The sequence below is a fragment of the Mesoplodon mirus genome, assembly GCF_964341445.2.
Source record: "Mesoplodon mirus genome assembly, chromosome: 10".
Taxonomy (NCBI): Eukaryota; Metazoa; Chordata; class Mammalia; order Artiodactyla; family Ziphiidae; genus Mesoplodon; species Mesoplodon mirus.
The window spans coordinates 43695633-43714802 of NC_138986.1; the positions used below are offsets into that span (position 1 = coordinate 43695633).

A 19170-nucleotide genomic window follows, 5' to 3' on the forward strand; every position below is an offset into this window, starting at 1 on the left:
GGGGAGGAAGAGGAGCTGGTTATTGCAGACTTCTTGGTGCTCACCCGACCCCAGAGAGGACGTGATAATCCTTTGCTCTTGCAGCTGTCCATAGATGTCTGGTCACATGTTCCTATAAATCTTTAACAAGGCAAATGTTATTTTCTGTTCTGCATCTTTTTATCTCTATACGAATGAAAAGTGTTTTGTGTTTAAATGTCAAGCCTGGGATGCAGAGCCTTGAGAAAGGCTATTATGTATACTCAGGCTATAGGCAACAGTCTTTTAGACAAAGGTGCAGAGCCAGCATGACTAAGCACGGGCAACAGAGCACAAAGTTTAGAGGTAAAAGAATACCTCCCATGTGGAGTCAAGTTTGTTCTTCTCTGCTACTTTTGGACATAGTATATGACTGCCACCATGCTGAAGCAAAGCCAGTCTTCAGAAAGAGAGGGAGAGAAGAATGTGTCCTTCACATGCAGAACAGAGATGAGAGACCATGAAGTTCTAAGACAAGAGAGAGAGAGAAAAAATGTCAAAAAGATATGAATCCCTGACAGCTTCATACTTCTTGGTTCTAGATCTTCAAGAAGTTCAAGAAAATTCTTATTCTGTGCATCATGTTAATGAACTACCCTATTTTGAATAAGCTGCTTAGAAGTAGCTCGACCGAAATGCAAGGAGAAAGTTTCGAAAATGAGAGAAAATCTCAGATTTAGTGTTCTTCACAAAGATGTAAATAGATGTTTTACCTGTGCAATAAAAATAAGCTAGTTGCATGCACATGGAAAAGTAGTTAGTTGAAAAAAAGAAATGTAGTGAAAGTAAAATTTAAACTGCAGAAAATTGACTTAACAGATAGGAGTTTGAAAGTTTCCTAGAAAAGAAATTACAGGATTATAGAATGTGACCATTCTTAAGACTTTTGATCCTGTTTCAAAATTGCTATAAAGAACACTTGAACTAGTTTTGTCACAATTTATATGAGACAACATTCATTTTGCCTTACTCTAACATTGAGCATTCCTAGGGTTTTAAACTTTTGCCAGTTATGAATCCCAATGTTTTATCTTTTCTCCAAACTGCAAGGGTTTTGTTCATCTGGTAGTCCAGAAAATTTTCATGCCTGTGAATTATTTCACAAATTTTATTAATATATGAAAAAATACAGAAAAATTCACAAATTATACATGCATAGCACGATGTATAGTCACAGTGTCTACACCTATGGAGCCAGCAGTAAGATCAAGAAGCAGAATATTACCAACACCCTAGGAATGCTCTCATTTGCCTAGCCAGTTATACCATCTCCCAAAGAAAACCAACTCTCCTTCTAAACCCATAAATTAATTTTACCTATTTTTTAATCTTATATAATGAAGTATGAAATCAGTGTCTGGTTTTTTTCACTGAGTAGTATGTTTCTGAGATTCATGAATGTTTTCAAGTAGTGTAATTCACTCATCCTTACTGTTTCTACTTTTATGAATGTCACAATTTACTTATTCATTTTACTGTCACGAACATTGGATTCTTTCCATTTGTTGGCTATTATGGACGATGGTGCCTTCAAGTATCAATGATTGTGAATTTACTAAATTTTTTCTTTTCAGTATCTTCCAATTTTTTTAAAGGTTTAAAGTTTCATTAGAAAAATCATATGCAAAATAAAAAATATATTTATCAAGAACAATAATGGCAATATTTCATTCAGCAAATTCATTTAATACATGGGTTACAGTATAGAAAGAGAAATGACAACATAAAGTCTCACACAACTAACTGATCTGGAAAACCAGTCCCTTAAAAGGCAACGGTAGTTCCATTTTCCAAGCACTCTTCTTAAGTTGAGGATCCTCTGTAATTTGTTTTACATTGTTTTCTCCATAACAAGTTTAAAGATGCATGTCATTTCCTCATCACCAAGTACTTTATTCCCCAAAATGTTTAAACCAAGTACCTGATAACCAGGTGTCCCTGTTGCCTCCAATTCTTTTATTTTGTTAAGGAATATGAAACTGTTTTGAAAGTCAATCCAAGATCAAGTCCATACCAAAGTTCTAGCACTTGGATATTTGTCCTTGTTCCCTTTTTAAGAAGTATGATTAACAGTCATCAGTAGCTGCACAACTGAGATTATAATGAGTATTTTTTTTCTCTTTGTAAAGTCTGCCTACTAGGTTCTACCTCTTCCCTGCCCACCCCTGGGAGCTCCACCTCCCCAGTCAGATTTAGATTTGGGAGGAGGTGATTTTGTTCCAAGTCTCTCAGTTTCTTCTGTGGTCAAATTATATGAGTTATTTAAGATTTTTCAAAAAGGAAGAAAAAAGCAGTCTCTTTTTATTGTTTCAACAAGAAAATATTAAAAGCCTAAGAGAGGGGCTTCTCTGGTGGCGCAGTGGTTGAGAGTCCGCCTGCCCATGCAGGGGACACGGGTTCGTGCCCCAGTCTGGGAAGATCCCACATGCCGTGGAGCGGCTAGGCCTGTGAGCCATGGCCGCTGAGCCTGCGCGTCCGGAGCCTGTGCTCCGCAACGGGAGATGACACAGCAATGAAAGGCCCGCGTACCGCAAAAATGTTCAATTATATGAAAAATTTCTACGGGCTTTTCTATATTGTCAATTTCAGGTTCTTCTGTGATAATCAAGTCAATGTCAACATTAGCATGAATGAAGTCCTGTCTGTGCTACGCTTAACAGTTCCTTTGATCCCCATAAGGCAGTGTTCCTTTGTTCTCTGGAAGACGGCCTTTGGATCTAAAGTCTTAGTCTTCCCAGGATTGTTTTTATTGGTTTTAATCCAACAAGTATCTTCACATCTGTATGTTTACTTGCATAAACACACTCTTCCAACGTCCAATCCCTCCCCAGAACCATACCAGAGAAAAATAAATGATCGAGGTGCTGCAATCTCATCAATTTCTAACGTCATGATATCACCCCAAGTCCAGCATTTTTCATTAGCAGTGATGCCAGTCTCTCTGTAATATTCTTCTAAAGGGGGGTTCAAGAAGAATCACATCAAATTTGGGTGTTAGGTCTCTGATGTCAAAGACTTCTATATCTGCTTGTAAGTACATAGGAGGAGTGTTAAATTTATCTATTAACTCATCCTTCAGCCTGATGAGCTCCCTCAGTTTAGGGTATTCTTCAAATCTGTCAGCCAAACCTACATCTCTGATGAAATTTTGAGGTCTATGTTCAGTGTCTACAAAATGTTGGCAGTAATCATTATGGGGATTTAAACTCTGTGTTCCCTTAAGAAGAGTACTAGAATCCTTGTAAATCTCTTCTTCATATGGCAAATTCTCTTCCTCCTATTGCTTTTTTTTTTTTTTTTTTTTTTTTGCGGTACACGGGCCTCTCACTGTTGTGGCCTCTCCCGTTGCAGAGCACAGGCTCCGGACACACATGCTCAGCAGTCATGGCTCACGGGCCTAGCCGCTCCGCAGCGTGTGGGATCTTCCCGGACCAGAGCACGAACCCATGTCCCCTGCATCGGCAGGCGGACTCTCATCCACTGCGCCACCAGGGAAGCCCCTCCTGTTGCATTTCTAATTCATCCTTATATTCTTCCATTTTGTCTTCATCTGTCTCTCCTTCATCCTGATACTTAACATTTTGCATTTGGAGCAGAAGTATCATAGGAAGCCCTGCAAGTTTCACTTGTTTCAGCAATTTCTCTCTGCTCGTCTTTGCATCAATACTGGCAGCACTTTCAGCTCCCAACTGCTGCGCGAGAAGCTGTCGCGGTAACTTCTGCCGCTTCCGGATCTCCTGCAAGTGGCTGTCCATGTCCCAACCCTTGTTTTCCACTACCTCGAAAACGTGACAATTAGCGGATGAATACCTGCCCAATTTTTCTTCGGAGACTGTGGAACACAAAATTCTCCAGGAGCTTCAGGCGACGGGTACCCAGTATTTTTTCAAAAGGTGTTTCCTCTTCCAATGTATTTATGCTTCACAGGTTTTTCTCCATTTGGGAATTACAAACTCATTCAGCTATATTTTTCTAGTTCTTCAAAATGATTTTGTCTTAAATATTTAACTATTATATACACTTTGAATTATTTTATTGAGTGATATGTTATGAATACATCTATTTTTAATCCAAATAGTTAAATCATTGCACCATAACATGAAGTAATCCACCTTTGAAACTTCGATCTTTAGTGCAGATTTCGTGACCTCATAAATTATTAACAGATGCATATGTTTACATGTGTTTTCTTTATTTCAACACTCATACTGATTTTAAACCAAAGAATTAATGTTTAATTAGAAGAAATAAAGGACTTTTAATGTTGATTAATTCTAAATGTAATTATAGATAAAGAAAAAAATACACTCAACAGAAATCTCAATCATTTGAGAAATCTCAATCTCAAATCAAAAGACATGCAGAATTCATTTTGCATGCTATTTTTCCTTTTGTCATATTGGCTACCAATGCCGTATATTACTCAAACCATTTTAATTTAAAATGTTCAAAATGTCCATCAAACTCATGGCAACTAATGTAGGTACAGCTTACTCATTTTGTATATTAATAAAGTCGTATAATTAACATTTATGTGAGCAGCACAAATTAGTATGTATATTTAAAATATGCTTTCTGGCTAGTAGATTTTTTATGTGATTGTTTTACATTGATTCTACTCCTCATTTATATCCCAGATGAACTTCAAGGGAAAATCTTTCATCTTCATTTGGAATATTCTGTCAAATCTTTCATTTTGCTCCACGGTCAAGTGATGTTTCCAGTCTCCGATGGTACCTAGTGGGATAAGCACATGGACAGCACTTGGTGAGGAGATAGCACTATCAGGACAAAAGTTTCCTGCAACCCACTCTAATCTGTTCTCCAAGGCAAGCTAAATGTCTATCTGTTAGTTCCCCATGGGGCTTGATACCTTACTTTTTTCTTATACAGGGATGAGCTAAGAAAAAATCTTAGGATGCAGTAACACAGAAAATAGAGTTATCGTCCACTTCCTTATGTATTAGACTTCCACCAGCCACTGCATTAAATTATAGCCTTTCCTTAGAAGGAAAAATAAAGCTAAAATACATGAAGAGATTAGAATATTTAAAAATATTTCAGTAAGTGCCAGGCACCACACTTGGCAAACTACATCTATAATGAATATAATTCTTAACCAACACTTCAAGGTAAATACGACTTCATTAAAAAAATTGGACCCAAATGTTTTCAGGTAATGAAATCAAAGTCACAGAGGTTGGCCAGAGCTGCCATTGCTGCAGTTTTATATGACAAAAGTTTGAAACCATCATTATTCAGACAATTTTACAATGAAGATTAATAATTTGGCATTTTTAAGGTATCAGATTTTCTTATGTAAAGGTTATTGTTGGAATGTGGAATAGTAAACAAGCTTTTATGGGCATGAAAAATGCTTTATATGTAATCTGATTGAGCAATGAGAAGTGAAAGCTGATAATACATGGGACAAAAGAAGAAACAATAACTTTTAAAAATATCAATATCTACATCAATTTCAATAAGATCTTTAGATAATTAAGATCAATCAATGCCCATCACATAATGTTAACTTATGAATATTTTAGGGAATAAAATATGAATAAATTAGAGAAGTACCCATTATGTTTTAGAATGATGTACATTAAAAGATTAAATTTAAAAGATTTTGAGCTTAAGGAGTATCAGAAGGAAAATATTTTCTTTCTTAACAACTCCTGGCATATTATAGGAGCACAATAAAAATGTATCACACATTATTGAATAATTGAATAGCAGATTAGGTTAATGAGGTATCAGTCTACTTTTGACAATGAAGGAAATCTAACACATGAGGAAATTACAATAGTTCAAACCCCGTCTCTCAAAACAAAATACATGTTAACTTTACTTCTAGGGTGTTCTAGGAAAAATAAAACAAAGACTTGCAGCTATTCTGGTCACATATATCCTTTGCCTCCAGATAAGACTTGTTAACAAATTTTCAAGAGTAGGGTCACTTGTACTAGAAGGAAAGAACCTAATATTTATAAGTCAGAATGATTCTGTTTCCAGGGATACTTTTAGAGGCTATTTTCAGTTAGAATCTTTGGTCCTCTCTAGACCCCAGATGGCAGTGCTCTGAAAGAAATGTTGGAAGCACTCCTTAATTAATCTAGGGGCCAAGGAGTCAAGAAAACATTCAACATTTTGCTCCTCTTAACCACTGAGCATCACCTTTGCGCAGGAAATCTCCTTCATTTGTTCTTGTCAAGTTTACAGATTTTAGAATATCATCGTAATTTGCTTGTGGATCCAGCTTCATGTTCTGAAATGTAGCCTGGTTCACAACAGCATCCAAGTCCTCTTCACTCAGTTCTTTTTCAAGAAAATTGCTGATTTTAAGCACAGAACTTCTGAGATCCTGAAAAAATTGCATGTATAAGAGTCTATTAAACCTATAAGGAATACATGAGTTACAGACCAACATCTTTATCACACATTGGAAAACTGAAAGTGCTTGGGGTTATTCTAAGTCTAAAGTTTGACAAGAATGTATTCCTACCTTATTTGTTCTTTGAAAATGAGTGCTCTGGTTGTCAGCTGTTAGAGCATCCTACTGTTTGATTTTATAAGGAGAACTCACCTCAATTCATTCAAATAACCAACACTATTAGGATACCTAATAAGTTTAAAAAACTGTGCAAGATGCTGGAGAAGGTTAAGAGAATAATAACATGCTATCTGGGTTCATTAAGAATCCACAGTATCATGAGGAGTAGAGTCAAGCAAGTAATTAAATACTATGGGCACAATAAAGAAAAGCCCAGGTCTGGATGGCTTCTTTGGTGACTTCTACAAAGCATTTAAAGAATTAACACCAACACTCATCAAGCTCTTCCAAAAAATTGAAAAAAAGGGAATACTTTCAAACTCATTCAATAAGGAGCATTATCCTGATATCACAGCCAGAAAAACACTATGGGAAAAGAAAATCAAAGACCAATATCATGCAAGATAAAAATGCAAAAATCCTCAACAAATTAATAGCAAAATAAACCAACAACACATTAAGAGAATTATATACCATGATCAAGTGGGATTTACTCCTGTGATGCAAGCAAGGTTAAACATATGATAATCAATAACGTAATACCACATTTACAGAAAAAAGATAAAGAAACGGCATGATTATCTCAACTGATGAAGAAAAAGCATTTGACAATATCCTTCACCTTTTTGTGACAAAACACTGAATGAAGGAAGAATAGAAGGAAACTACCTCCACCTAAAAGGTCATATATGAATTACCTACTACTAAAATTGTACTCAATGGTGACAGACTGGAAGGTACTTTGCAAAGATCAAGAACAATGCATTTTTTTTTCAGCATAGTACTGGAAGTCCAAGCCAGAGCAATTAGGTAAGAAAAAGAAATAACCAGGGCCTCCCTGGTGGCGCAGTGGTTGAGAGTCCGCCTGCCGATGCAGGGGATACGGGTTCGTGCCCCGGTCTGGGAGGATCCCATATGCCGCGGAGCGGCTGGGCCCGTGAGCCATGGCCGCTGAGCCTGTGCGTCCGGAGCCTGTGCTCTGCAACGGGAGAGGCCACAACAGTGAGAGGCCCGCGTACAGCAAAAAAAAAAAAAAAAGAAAAGAAATAACCAGCATCCAAACTGGAAAAGAAGTAAAATTATTTCTCTTCACAGACAATATGATTTTGTACATAGAAGACCCTAAGATTCTGCAAAACAAACTGTTAGGACTAATATACAAATTTTAAAATGTTGCACAGTATAAAACCAACAGGCAAAAGTCAGTTGCTTTTCTATATAATAATAAAGAAAAATCCAAATGGAAATTTTTTTAAATTCCATTTACAAGTTCAGCAAAAAGAAAAAAATACTTAGGAATAAACTTAACCAAGAGGTGAAAGATTTGTGTACTCAGAACTGCAAGCCACTGCAAAAGAAATTAAAGAAGACACAAATAACTGGACCAACATCCAATGTTGATGAATTGGAAGACTTAATAATGTCAAGATATCAATACTACCCAAAGTGATCCGCAGATTCAATGCAGTCCTTATCAATATCCCAGTGACATTTTCTTCTAAAATTTATGTGGAATCTCAAGGGACCCTGAAAGTCTAAAGCAATCATGAAAACAGAGAGGAAAGTTGGAGGCATCAGACTCCTGAGTTCAAAACTTACCAGAAAACCACAGTTATCAAAACAGTGTGGTGCTGACATAAAGTCAGACAGATAGGTCAATGGAACAGAATGTACAGCCCAGAAAGAAACCCTTACATATAAGATCAAATGAATTTTGAGAAGGGTACCAAGATCATTCAATGGAGAAAGGACAGCTTTTTCAATAAATAGTTTTGAGAAAACTGAATGTCTACACGCAAAAGAATAACTATGGTATGCTATTTATACCATTTACAAAAATTAACTCAAAATGAATTAGGCTTAAATATATTTCTCCAAGGATAATATATAAGAAATGCATAAGCACATGAAAAGATACTCAACATTATTAATCACTAAGGAAACATAAAACAAAACCAACAATGAGATACTTCACAAGGACTAGAATGGCTATTATTTAAATAAATAAAATAACAAGCGTTGATGAAGATGTGGAGTAATTAGAAATACCTCGTGTACTACTAGTAGGAATAAAATGGTGCAGTCAGTATGGAAAATAGTATGAATAGTATGGTGGTTCCTCAAAAAAATAAGTATATAATTACGATGTCATCCAACAATTCCACTTGGGGGTATAAACCCACAAGAATTCAAAGGGGTACAACAAAGGGGACTTCCCTTGCTACATTTCTGATAGTATCTTTTCTGTTACCTGCTTTCTCTCCATACCCAAACTGTTTGTCTTAATGTCTCTCAATTACAGACTCTAGTTCTTTTTTTTCTCTCTCCTCTTTCTCCCTTTCTTTCTTACTCCTCTTTTTCTACCTTTCTCCCTTCCCACTCTCAATTTTATGCACAATCATAGTTTCGGTTATAGTCTATACAGTGATACAAGGATAACTAGGAGAATGCAGTTCATTAACCAAGATAAGAAAGGGTCTCAAAGGAATAATTTTAAAAACAAAACACTCCTCCTACCTTCTTCATCTCCTCATACATCATGAACAAAATATTAAAGTCATGTCTGTGTTCATACCAGCCTCTGATGTGATCAAACCAAAGGCTTCCCATCACTGTGGAAAATTAATACATAAGAAGGTAAAAATATTGAACTAATTGAACAGCAAACTACAGTTTTTCTTTTCTGGATCATCAAGACAAATCAAGCACCAACCACTGGACTAGATCCATGCTACCTTTTTAAAATGGTGTTTGGGCAAACAAGTACATGGTTTTCACAGAAACCTGCCTTTGCAAGGTACTCTGTGTATGTAAGGAATAGGGAATTCAGAAAAAACAATATCAAAAAATTCATTTTGAAGATTTCTTTAAGGTAAGCCCCTTCATTTTCCTACTTCCTCCACATGAAAACATAAGTCTTTGTTTCCCCTCTTGTTGCCTATTTTAAGATCTGTTCAGAGCAAGTTTAGCTATCTATTTATATTGGGTTGGCCAAAAAGTTCCTTCGGTTTTCGCCATAAGATGTTACAGAAAAACCCGAAGGAACTTTTTGGCCAACCCAGTATTTATCTAACCTGAATATAATTTTTGAAATGAGTGAGAGCCCTGATTGCACATTCCACAAGCCTCTTGCATCAATTAATCCTCCTCAGTGCTGGAATGAACATTTCACAGCTGCCAGATAAGGCCTACCCAAGCGCCATGACAGAGAATAAAAACTTCACCCAATCTAAACATTAGCTATATTGAAACACCTAGATCTAACTTTGGATCTAACCAGTTTGAATTGCTAGGCCATTTGTAGATCTCTTTTCATTTGGTCAAAATATATCTTTGCAACCTTGACAATGCCCAGAGTGGTCCTGCTGAGGATAGAAAAGCCTTTGGGTGACAGATTAAGTTGACAGACAATAGTGACCGCTTACGTGCAATTCCCCCTTCTATGATTACCCTTCTCCATCTCCCCAAACTTTTTTCCATAGGTTTGAGAATTGTTGACTAAACAGCAACATTGCCTCATAAACACGTTGCCTGAGAAATGAATTAATAGTTACCTTTTCCATCTAGAAACCTTTTCATGAAATGTTCTATGTTATCTGAAGGTTCAAATGTAAGTAACCAATTTGAAAAATGAAAATATGAAGTCAAAATATCCTTGGGGTTTCTATAGATGTAAACAATCTGCAGGGGGAAGAGTGAAACAATTTTAACAATTATTGGTCATCTTAACAGATTTTTAAATATCTACATAGTATTACATCATATGAATGCATAATAATTTATTTTATCTAGGAAAATCACAATACTGTTTTAGGGAAAGACAACTAATTTCAATAAAAGCATAAGAAAAAGGAAAAATGTTGTGGAATTATGAAGGTAACAGGGTCAGATATACTTGTAATGGACTTTAATTAAATCTTCAAAAACTTCTGTTGATTTACATTTATAACTACTTGATAACCTAGCAAAAATACCAAAAGCTTCTAAACTTATTTACAAGACTAGAATAAAAGCAATACTAAAATAAAGATAGAGCAATCGCAAAAAATTAAAGTATATTTTTAAATAATTACAGATAAAAATTTCTGAGTAAAAGAAAACAAAACTCTTCTTGCAGTATGTTAAAACAAGTACTAAACTATGAACAGGTAGGATTTATTCCAGAAATAGAACATTAGTAAATTATTAATGAATTTCATTTCACTATAAATTGAAGGGAGGTTTGGGGAGGAGGGGAGACATGGTACCGTCACATTTGTCAAAAAAGGCATTTTATGTGAGTAGACCTTTTCTGAACAGCAAAAAGAAAAAAAAAGTAAAACTCCAAGTAAACTAAGAACAGAAAAAAATTATTTCTCGGCATTATGTGCCTCAAAAATCAATTGCAAAACAAAGCAAAACAAAAAAAGAAAACCAAGAAAAGATATTAAAAATGCTACAGGGCTTCCCTGGTGGCGCAGTGGTTGAGAGTCCGCCTGCCGATGCAGGGGTTCGTGCCCCTGTGTGGGAAGATCCCACATGCCGCGGAGCGGCTGGGCCCGTGAGCCATGGCCGCGGAGCCTGCGCGTCCGGAGCCTGTGCTCCGCAGCGGGAGAGGCCACAGCAGTGAGAGGTCCGCATACCGCAAAAAAAAAAAAAGAAAATGCTACAAAGACAAGAGAACAACATTCATCATCACCTCCATTATTCTGTTTTTTTCTGAAGATTTTAACTAAGGAAATAGAAGTGCAAATATTGGAAAATAAAGGAATATAAAATGTATTATTATTTTAAGAAGAAATATATTCCAGAGAATATAGGGAAAATTAATAAAACTAATAAGAGAAATTAAGGAAGCCAAATATAATAGTGTACCAAAATCAGTGCCATTTACTTTATAACTAAACAGAAAAAATAATTGTGAAAAAATTACCTGTTCATAATATCCATAAAATAGGAATAAAAAACTGCAACTTCAGAAAAAAAAATGTGTAAAAAACATGCAGAGAAAAACATAGCACATGAGGTGGGTTTGAAAGTAAACCTGATAAACAGAGCATCAGAATAATGCAGGATGAAATGTTGGAGTACTGCAATGCTAATGATTGTCCTAGAATTAATCTATATAATTGATCAATTCTAATCAATATCTAAATATTATTGAGGGAATAAACATATTAAAAATAAAGTTGATAGCAATTTGCCTTATCAGTTATAATATGAAGAACTATCACATATTAAACAGATCGTACCAATTTTGGTATGAAGAATGCAGGGTCGGAGGGAGGAACTATGGAAACGTAGTATATCAAAGTGCAGACTTCAAATTAGTAGGAAAGACTAAATACTTAACAACTCATAGATGGTCAACTGGCCAACCCCCTAGCAAATATCATGCAGTAGTCGTATTTCAAATCACATGTATTGCCAGATATAATTTACAGTGAAATGTAAAAAAATAAATACATAAAGTTAATTAGAAAAAATCTGAAGTGTATTTGCATATATTTCCTTTTTTTGGTGGGGAAATGTTATCTTGGCAAGACACAAGATCCAGAAGCTATGAAAGAAAGATTGATAGGTTGATTCTATAATATTAGAATCATTCAACAATTTGTAAAGGTAAATTGTTAATTGGGAAAATATTTCCCCCATATAAAGGCTTCTGCAAAACAGTAAATAAAAGACAAGCTAGAGAAAAATGGGCAAAGAATATAATGGATATTTCAAGATCTCAAAATATACAAAAAGATGCTCAAACTTATTAAAAACAAAAAGGTTGCAGTTACTTAAGAATGAGATTGCTTTTACCTAGCACACAATCTCTGGAGAGTGTGTGAGGAAAAAGTCATTCTTGCTATTTGAGAAGTGTGAATTGATACATTATAGAAGGCAAATAGATAATAAGTACCAACACAAAACTTTTGGACACTTTAACCTGAAAATTCTACTTTTAGGAAAGCATTTCATCAGAACAAAAAAGTGCAAAGATCTACGAGAATGTTTATTGCTATATGATATGTTCATTGGCTGCCACCTACCTGTCCATCAACACACATTCAATAGTGTGTGTCATACAACAAAATCCTACTAAACCATTAAAAAATAGAACTATACATGCTGACATAAAATTATTTTTACTATATGTTACATAATTATACTGCAAACAATGATGTATGGTGACCCAATTTATATATATTCTTATAATTTTGTATATATTTTTATTACGTAAAACAAGATTATAAAGACTATAGTAATCACATTTGAAAAGATGTGGATGAATGGGGCTGGAAAACAATATCTGAATAAAGTAATTTTTTCTGTGAAAAATGTCTATAAGCTATTTCTGTGACTTACTTTAGCTTTTTGTTTCTTGAGACCTTTCGGTGCTAAATAATATGGGATGTGGGAAGTGAAGAGACGAGGGGATGGTCTGTTGACATGGTCTATTTTCTCTATACTGTGTTCCAGGAAGGGGACTCTATCACATGTGTTCACCAGTTCACTTCTGTTACGATGTCCTTCAAAATAAATCAAGCTTAATATCTGCTGAGTCCAGATTGTACCTGTGAAAACAGATCATCTTGCTTTCAACACTGAGTTAATTTTTAATTATAAATGTTAACAGTAAGGCTGTCCTCAAAATTATTTGGAACTTTTATTTCTTTTAATCACTCTAAGGATGCCAATAATTTGCCCAATTTTTTGTTTGTCTGCATTTACATTAAAATTAATGAAGATAAAATCAAGGACTCAGTTTCTTTTTCACTCTGAAGAGCTGTGATCGTTATGACTCCATGATAGCAGTGATTCAGATTAATCTTTCACCTCCTCTCTTTCCTGTACTTCAAGTAAAGTCTGTTTCCACGATTTTCTCTGACTACCTTTGTTTCTCTTTCCTTAGTCTCCTTTCTTAGAGTGTTATATTTTAGAAGACAAGTTAAGAACTCAAGTCCTCTTTTACTTTTTTTGTTTACTTATTGTGTAGCATAAGTCTTCCCACACAATATTGAATAACAGTAGTGACAGCAGGCATTCTTTTCTTGTTCCTGATTTTAAATGTAATATTTATTTGTATCACTGTTGCACATGATATTGTGGAAATTTTGGTAAATTCTCTTTATCAAGTTGAAGAAGTTCCCTTTTCTCCTTAGTTTGCTAATGGCTTTCATTATGAATGACTGCTGAATTTTTTGAATGCTTTATTGAGACGATAATTCAGGCTTTCTCTTATACTTCAGTAATGTGGGTGAACTACATTAATAATTTTTTAAACCAATCTTGACTCTTGAAATAAACCCACTTTTGTCATAGTGTATTTATGTTTTAACATTGCTAAATGTGTTTTGCTTATATTGTGTTTAGGATTTTTGCATTTTTGTCCATGAATATGCCATCAATGTTCTAAAAGGATGTGAGATGCTAAAAGTCTCACAATGTCACTACACAACCAATGTACCTACGTGATAGATTTGATGCAATTTATAGTGAATCCTGGGGAGACTCACTAATCTCCCCTCCAAGATGAGCAAGAATCCAGCAAGCTGCACTGGGGACTGGTGTGTTGTGTCCCAAACACTAGACTAGGATTAATGGGAAAGAAAAGACTCTTTTATGGACTGCATTGCTTGACCTAAAACTAAGCAAACTGAGATACCACTAACATCTAATGCAGGAAAAAAATAGCTCAATCAGATGTGCTCATAAGTTCTGAGAGTGGAAGAATTCAGGGGTAAAGCAATGTGTTACTAATTTGAGGAAAGTAAACAAGGTCATGAGTTTCAAAGTAGGTTAAAAGGGAGGGACTGGAGCATTTTCATGAAAATCAGGAATACTTTTTTTTATTGCCTTAGACTCCAGTATATCTTTGAACCACATTAAATATTCTGTACAACATTGCTTCAATGGCACCAGTCATCTTATCATCCTATGTTCTGAAAAGTGCAATATAAAAAATAAGGTTGGGTTTTTGTCTTCTTTTTTTTTTTGGAATGTAAGGTTAAGAGCAATTCATTTTAGTTTAAAATTATTGCATTATTCTAGGGAAATAAAAAGCAGTTAGAGTAATTGAAAAGAATACTATGAATTAGTTCTGACTGAGACATGACGGTAACAAATATCTTCCTAGGTTTTTAAATATATTTTCTTCCATTCTCAGACCAAGCCAACAGGTCAGTATTTACCAAGTACCTCCTCTTAGTTCAATATTTGGTTTCTTCATATATTCCATCAGAAATGACAATATATGCATTTCAAATGCATAGAGATTTGAGATTTATTTAACTTTTTGTGATCCTAAACAGTTCTGTAAATGTAGATGGATTACCGTCAATGTCTGGAAAAGGGCACATTTGTCCACATGAATTACCAAACCATGGTGAGGACTAAAACAGGTGGCCACTCCTCAAACTTACCAGATTTTGGATATGTAATTAAAAACACATCATCATCTCTAATTTCAAAATCATCTAAATGTTCTATAAGGTCAAGATCAAGTAAAGAACGTTGAAAATAATAGCCTTTAAAGTTCAATAAATATGAGTCTGTGTTGTCCATAATTATTCACCTACAAGTAAAAACAGATACAATTATTTCAAAGTTCTGAGTATTTCATAATAACGACTAACACTTCCTGAGTGTTCAGTATGTGCAAAATGTCCCATGTGTATCAACTCATTTAGCATACAAACCACCTTCTCTATATTAAATCATTTACTCTTCACAGCAACCCAAAGTTGCTAAAGGTATTGTTATTACAACTACTTCAAGGATTAAGAAACTAAGATACTAAAAGGTTAAACATCTTTTCCTAAAACCCCATGAATGAATTATAATCATGATTCCAAATATACAGATGAGAAAATTAAGGCACAAGAGGTTCTGTAAACTGTTCAAGGTGGCCCAGCTGCAAAAGTGATGCCAGACAATTTAGCCAGAGTCCATGCTTTTAATCACTTTATCATATTTTCTTAATACTTTATATTTTTATTCTTTTTTTTTTTCTTTTGCGGTACATGGGCCTCTCACTGTTGTGGCCTCTCCCATTGTGGAGCACAGGCTCCGGACACACAGGCTCAGCGGCCATGGCTCACGGGCCCAGCCACTCCACGGCATGTGGGATCCTCCCAGACCGGGACACGAACCCGTGTCCCCTGCATCGGCAGGCGGACTCTCAACCACTGCGCCACCAAGGAAGCCCTATATTTTTATTCTTACATTTTTTTCATTGTTCCAGAAATATAAAATTCTTTAATTAATACAATTTATATTTCTTTTTTTTTTCTGGAGCATAAATAATCTGCTGTCTGTGAAAGAAGCTTCTGAGGCTTTGAGATCTGACACACTGTTTGAAATGAATTGTGGGAAATGTTTTGCATGAGAAATACTAATTGCATTTATTTTGTAAATGTTCCCTCATATAGTTGCAAGATGTTTTATGGTAATCGTCATATTTTCCAAAAGGAGTTTTTTATCAGAATTCTGAAATAAATCTAAAAATGAAAGCCAAAAATCAGAAACAAACTGTCTAAAGATACACCTGTTCAAAAATTGGACCAGAGACTTCCCTGGTGGCTCAGTGGTTAAGAATCTGCCTGCCAATGCTGGGGACACGGGTTTAATCCTTGGTTGGGGAAGATCCTACATGTCGCAGAGCAGCTAAGCCTGTGCGCCACAACTACTGAGCCCACGTGCCACAACTACTGAAGACCATGCACCTAGAGCCCATGCTCCACAATAAGAGAAGCTACCGCAATGAGAAGCCCACGTACCACAACGAAGAGTAGCCCCCCACTCACCACAACTAGAGAAAGCCTCTGCGCAATAACGAAGACCCAACACAGCCTAAATAAATAAGTAAATAAATAATTTTTTTAAGTTTAAATTTGGACCAGGCAAATATTTCTTTATTAGCCATGCCTGAGAAATGTTGAATGTGAAATAGGTGAGGGATCCCAGAAGTTCTAATAACGTTAGATTTAGAGCAAGCATATATTTTCATTATGCACTTTTAAAAATTTCTGTGAACACCAAGAAAATGAATTTGTTAAAAAGCTGTACCTATGGTTTTGTCTAAATTGCATGTCAAGAAACAATTAATCCCTTTACAAACAATCAAACTTGAAGTGAAAGCCAAGGATGACAGTGTGAGTCACTGTCACATACCTCCTGATGCCCCACAAAGCCACCGCAAACAGGCCCTAAAAAACACCAATTTCAGAAATTCAGAATGCTGAGAAGAGAGGAAAGAGTGCCAGGCAGCCCACAGAAACATTCTGAACATCACTCTTTTTTGTTATTTGTAAGCTTAATCTCTCTTGCACTGTCTCAGAAGAGAGAAAATTAGAGAGCTTTGTGTCACATAAACAAGAGAAAAAGAGTTTAGATTCATATAGGATCTCAGTATTGGCAAATCATATATTGTTTGTATCTCCTTGATGAATATAGAAGAAAGTGCTTGGATAAAGAGATAGGACATCTAATGTCTCCCTCTTATTCACTCACCGAAGTCTGAAAGAATAGAAAGAAAAACAAAATTGAGGAGAAAAAAATAAATACATTTGTATGCTGAAGAGAGGGTGAGACTTGAAAAGGCTCTAAATCTACCCTTTTTCTACTCACTGTTACAGATAAACTGAGGAAGCAAAATCCACTTCTGATTTAACTTTAAGGATGATAGTGACCCACTTGTGGTTGAGAAAGAAATATTCCCTGCAGAGTTTGTCTTGGCCAATGAGTAGTGTTCCAGGGTGTAAACAGCTAGCTCAATTTGGATAAATAAATTGGGTAAGATTTAGTTGGCATTAAGATTATCTGGTTACTCCAGAAAAAGCAAAGGAGTCAAATACTAGAGAACTTCAGGTACACAGTAGTCCTGTTTACTTAATTTTGGCATTCTGTACAAAACACAAATCAATCTGTGTGATACACCACATCAACAGATTGAAGGATAAAAACTATATGATCATCTCAATAGATGCAGAAAAAGTTTCTGAAAAAATTCAAAAACACCCATTTATGATTAAAAAAACTCTCCAGAAACTAGTTTACCTAGTTCTCCACACTGGGGGGGAATCAGATATCATGAAGTGGCTCAGAGGTATGCTAATGGGGAAATGCTGTGTGGGCTATACATTTTATCACTTGTACTTAATTGTCACACAAGCATTGTACATGTGCTTTTAGCAATGCACTTAAAACAAGCAGTGATACATGTCATGGATAGTTATACTCTGTGACAACTTCACTAGAGAATTTTCTTTTCATCCTGAACATTGGGGTCAAAAGTATTGTTAGAAGTAAAACAATGAATTTCCATTTTGATAGGAAGACAAACACTTGGTAACAGTGCAATTGAATTAGTTGAATGGTTCTTACAGGTCTGGTCCAGATTTTTATGTCAGCTGTCTTCCACTGCTATTGTCTTCTTCTCATCCTGGTGTGAGTGTCATTTGGGGTCAGCAGTCTTTTCTATAGACAGTCCAATGCAGAGACCCTTCTTAAATGGAAATACGAATTCAGGAGTCAATTCCCTTCAGTTCTGTTGTACATGTGCTAGTTAAGAGTACCTGATAACAGTCCTTTTATTTAGTTTGGAGATAGTCCTTTAAATGATATCTTTTCCAGTATGCATATCCTCTTAGATGTAGGTCACAGGTCATCTGATCTTCAACCAAAGATAGACTACTGTGATCTGCTTTAGAAACAAGCTTAGAATATTCTTTTACTAATTCAATTAAACTTTATAATAATGTAACATAGCAACAAGGAGACATCTTGGACATAGATAATAAATGCAAAGCCTCAGTAAATACAAAACTTCAATATCCACAAACATATACTATTGAAACATAATTTTTCTATCTGGATTATCCTCATTTTTACTAAATCCAGCTAAATTAGGGCTGATTTGTTCAAAATAAGTCTGGTTTCAATAAACATGGCCTGATTATTCATATAAATGTAATTGCTCATATAGGCTCTTTTCAATTGGCTGCACTGGAACTTTTCATTAGGAATCTCAGATTGGACTTTTAAAAGGCCTTTCAAGGCCAGGAAAGCCATGCCAATGGCTTGCTTTCAGATTCTGCCTGTGATATATATATATATTGGGCAAATTTGTCTCTTTTCCAGGTCACCAGAATATCTAGATTTCTGCACATGCCAAGAGACGGTTTTTTCCATTCACTTGATAAGGTTGCTCAGAACCCAAGAGTCTCCAATTTCTGGAGGAACCAGGCAGCAAGAAAAGAAAAATATTTTAATTTTAAACACAAGTGTAAATTACCAAACTGTTGTAAATCACGAGTAGCTTGAGGAAAAGGGCTTTTTTATATCTGAAAAACAAAGATTAGAAGCCAGTGGTATGTCAGACGAGTCATAAAAATTAGTCATATTTAGTAGTTCATTTAATCCCATATAATTAATCTTTGTTCTGTTTGAGCCCAGTTTTTCCATTAGTTTCATTGACCTTGGCTGATGATTGAGGATGATAGTGACAGTGATAATTTCAAGAAGTTCATGAAGTTTTTGTTAAGGCTTGTATGATTTGTCCAGTGAAGTGGATGTCTTGATCACTGGAGATTGTAGAAGGTACACTCCAAGTGGGAAACACATTTTCT

At 35.4% G+C, this 19170-nt stretch overlaps 1 protein-coding gene and 1 pseudogene across 2 annotated transcripts; both read right to left on the reverse strand.

Moving 5' to 3' along the window:
• Positions 1 to 1194: 1194 nt before the first annotated feature.
• Positions 1195 to 3773, reverse strand: LOC309810891 (N(6)-adenosine-methyltransferase non-catalytic subunit METTL14-like; annotated as a pseudogene). Its single transcript has 2 exons — positions 3645 to 3773; positions 1195 to 3295 (listed from the first exon to the last, which is right to left on the reverse strand). The product of its transcript is annotated as a N(6)-adenosine-methyltransferase non-catalytic subunit METTL14-like (transcript).
• Positions 3500 to 17254, reverse strand: LOC309811516 (amine sulfotransferase-like). The gene is made up of 7 exons (XM_082634340.1): positions 17171 to 17254; positions 14965 to 15116; positions 12908 to 13116; positions 10126 to 10252; positions 9089 to 9183; positions 6196 to 6382; positions 3500 to 4755 (listed from the first exon to the last, which is right to left on the reverse strand). The coding sequence occupies exons 2-7, from the start codon at positions 15104 to 15106 to the stop codon at positions 4634 to 4636; spliced, it is 882 nt and encodes a 293-aa protein (XP_082490466.1). The 5' UTR covers positions 15107 to 15116; positions 17171 to 17254; the 3' UTR covers positions 3500 to 4633.
• Between the last annotated feature and the right edge of the window lie 1916 nt (positions 17255 to 19170).

Bases quoted from the DNA above. Each gene is read 5' to 3' on its own strand.
- LOC309811516 (XM_082634340.1), bottom strand. From the start codon at position 15,106: ATGGACAACACAGACTCATATTTATTGAACTTTAAAGGCTATTATTTT. The intron at 10,253-12,907 runs GTAAGTCACAGA...TTCCCCCTGCAG, and splicing joins TCAAGAAACAAAAAGCTAAA to ATTGTTTACATCTATAGAAA. The intron at 6,383-9,088 runs GTAGGAGGAGTG...CAATTTTTTCAG, and splicing joins TGTATGAGGAGATGAAGAAG to GATCTCAGAAGTTCTGTGCT.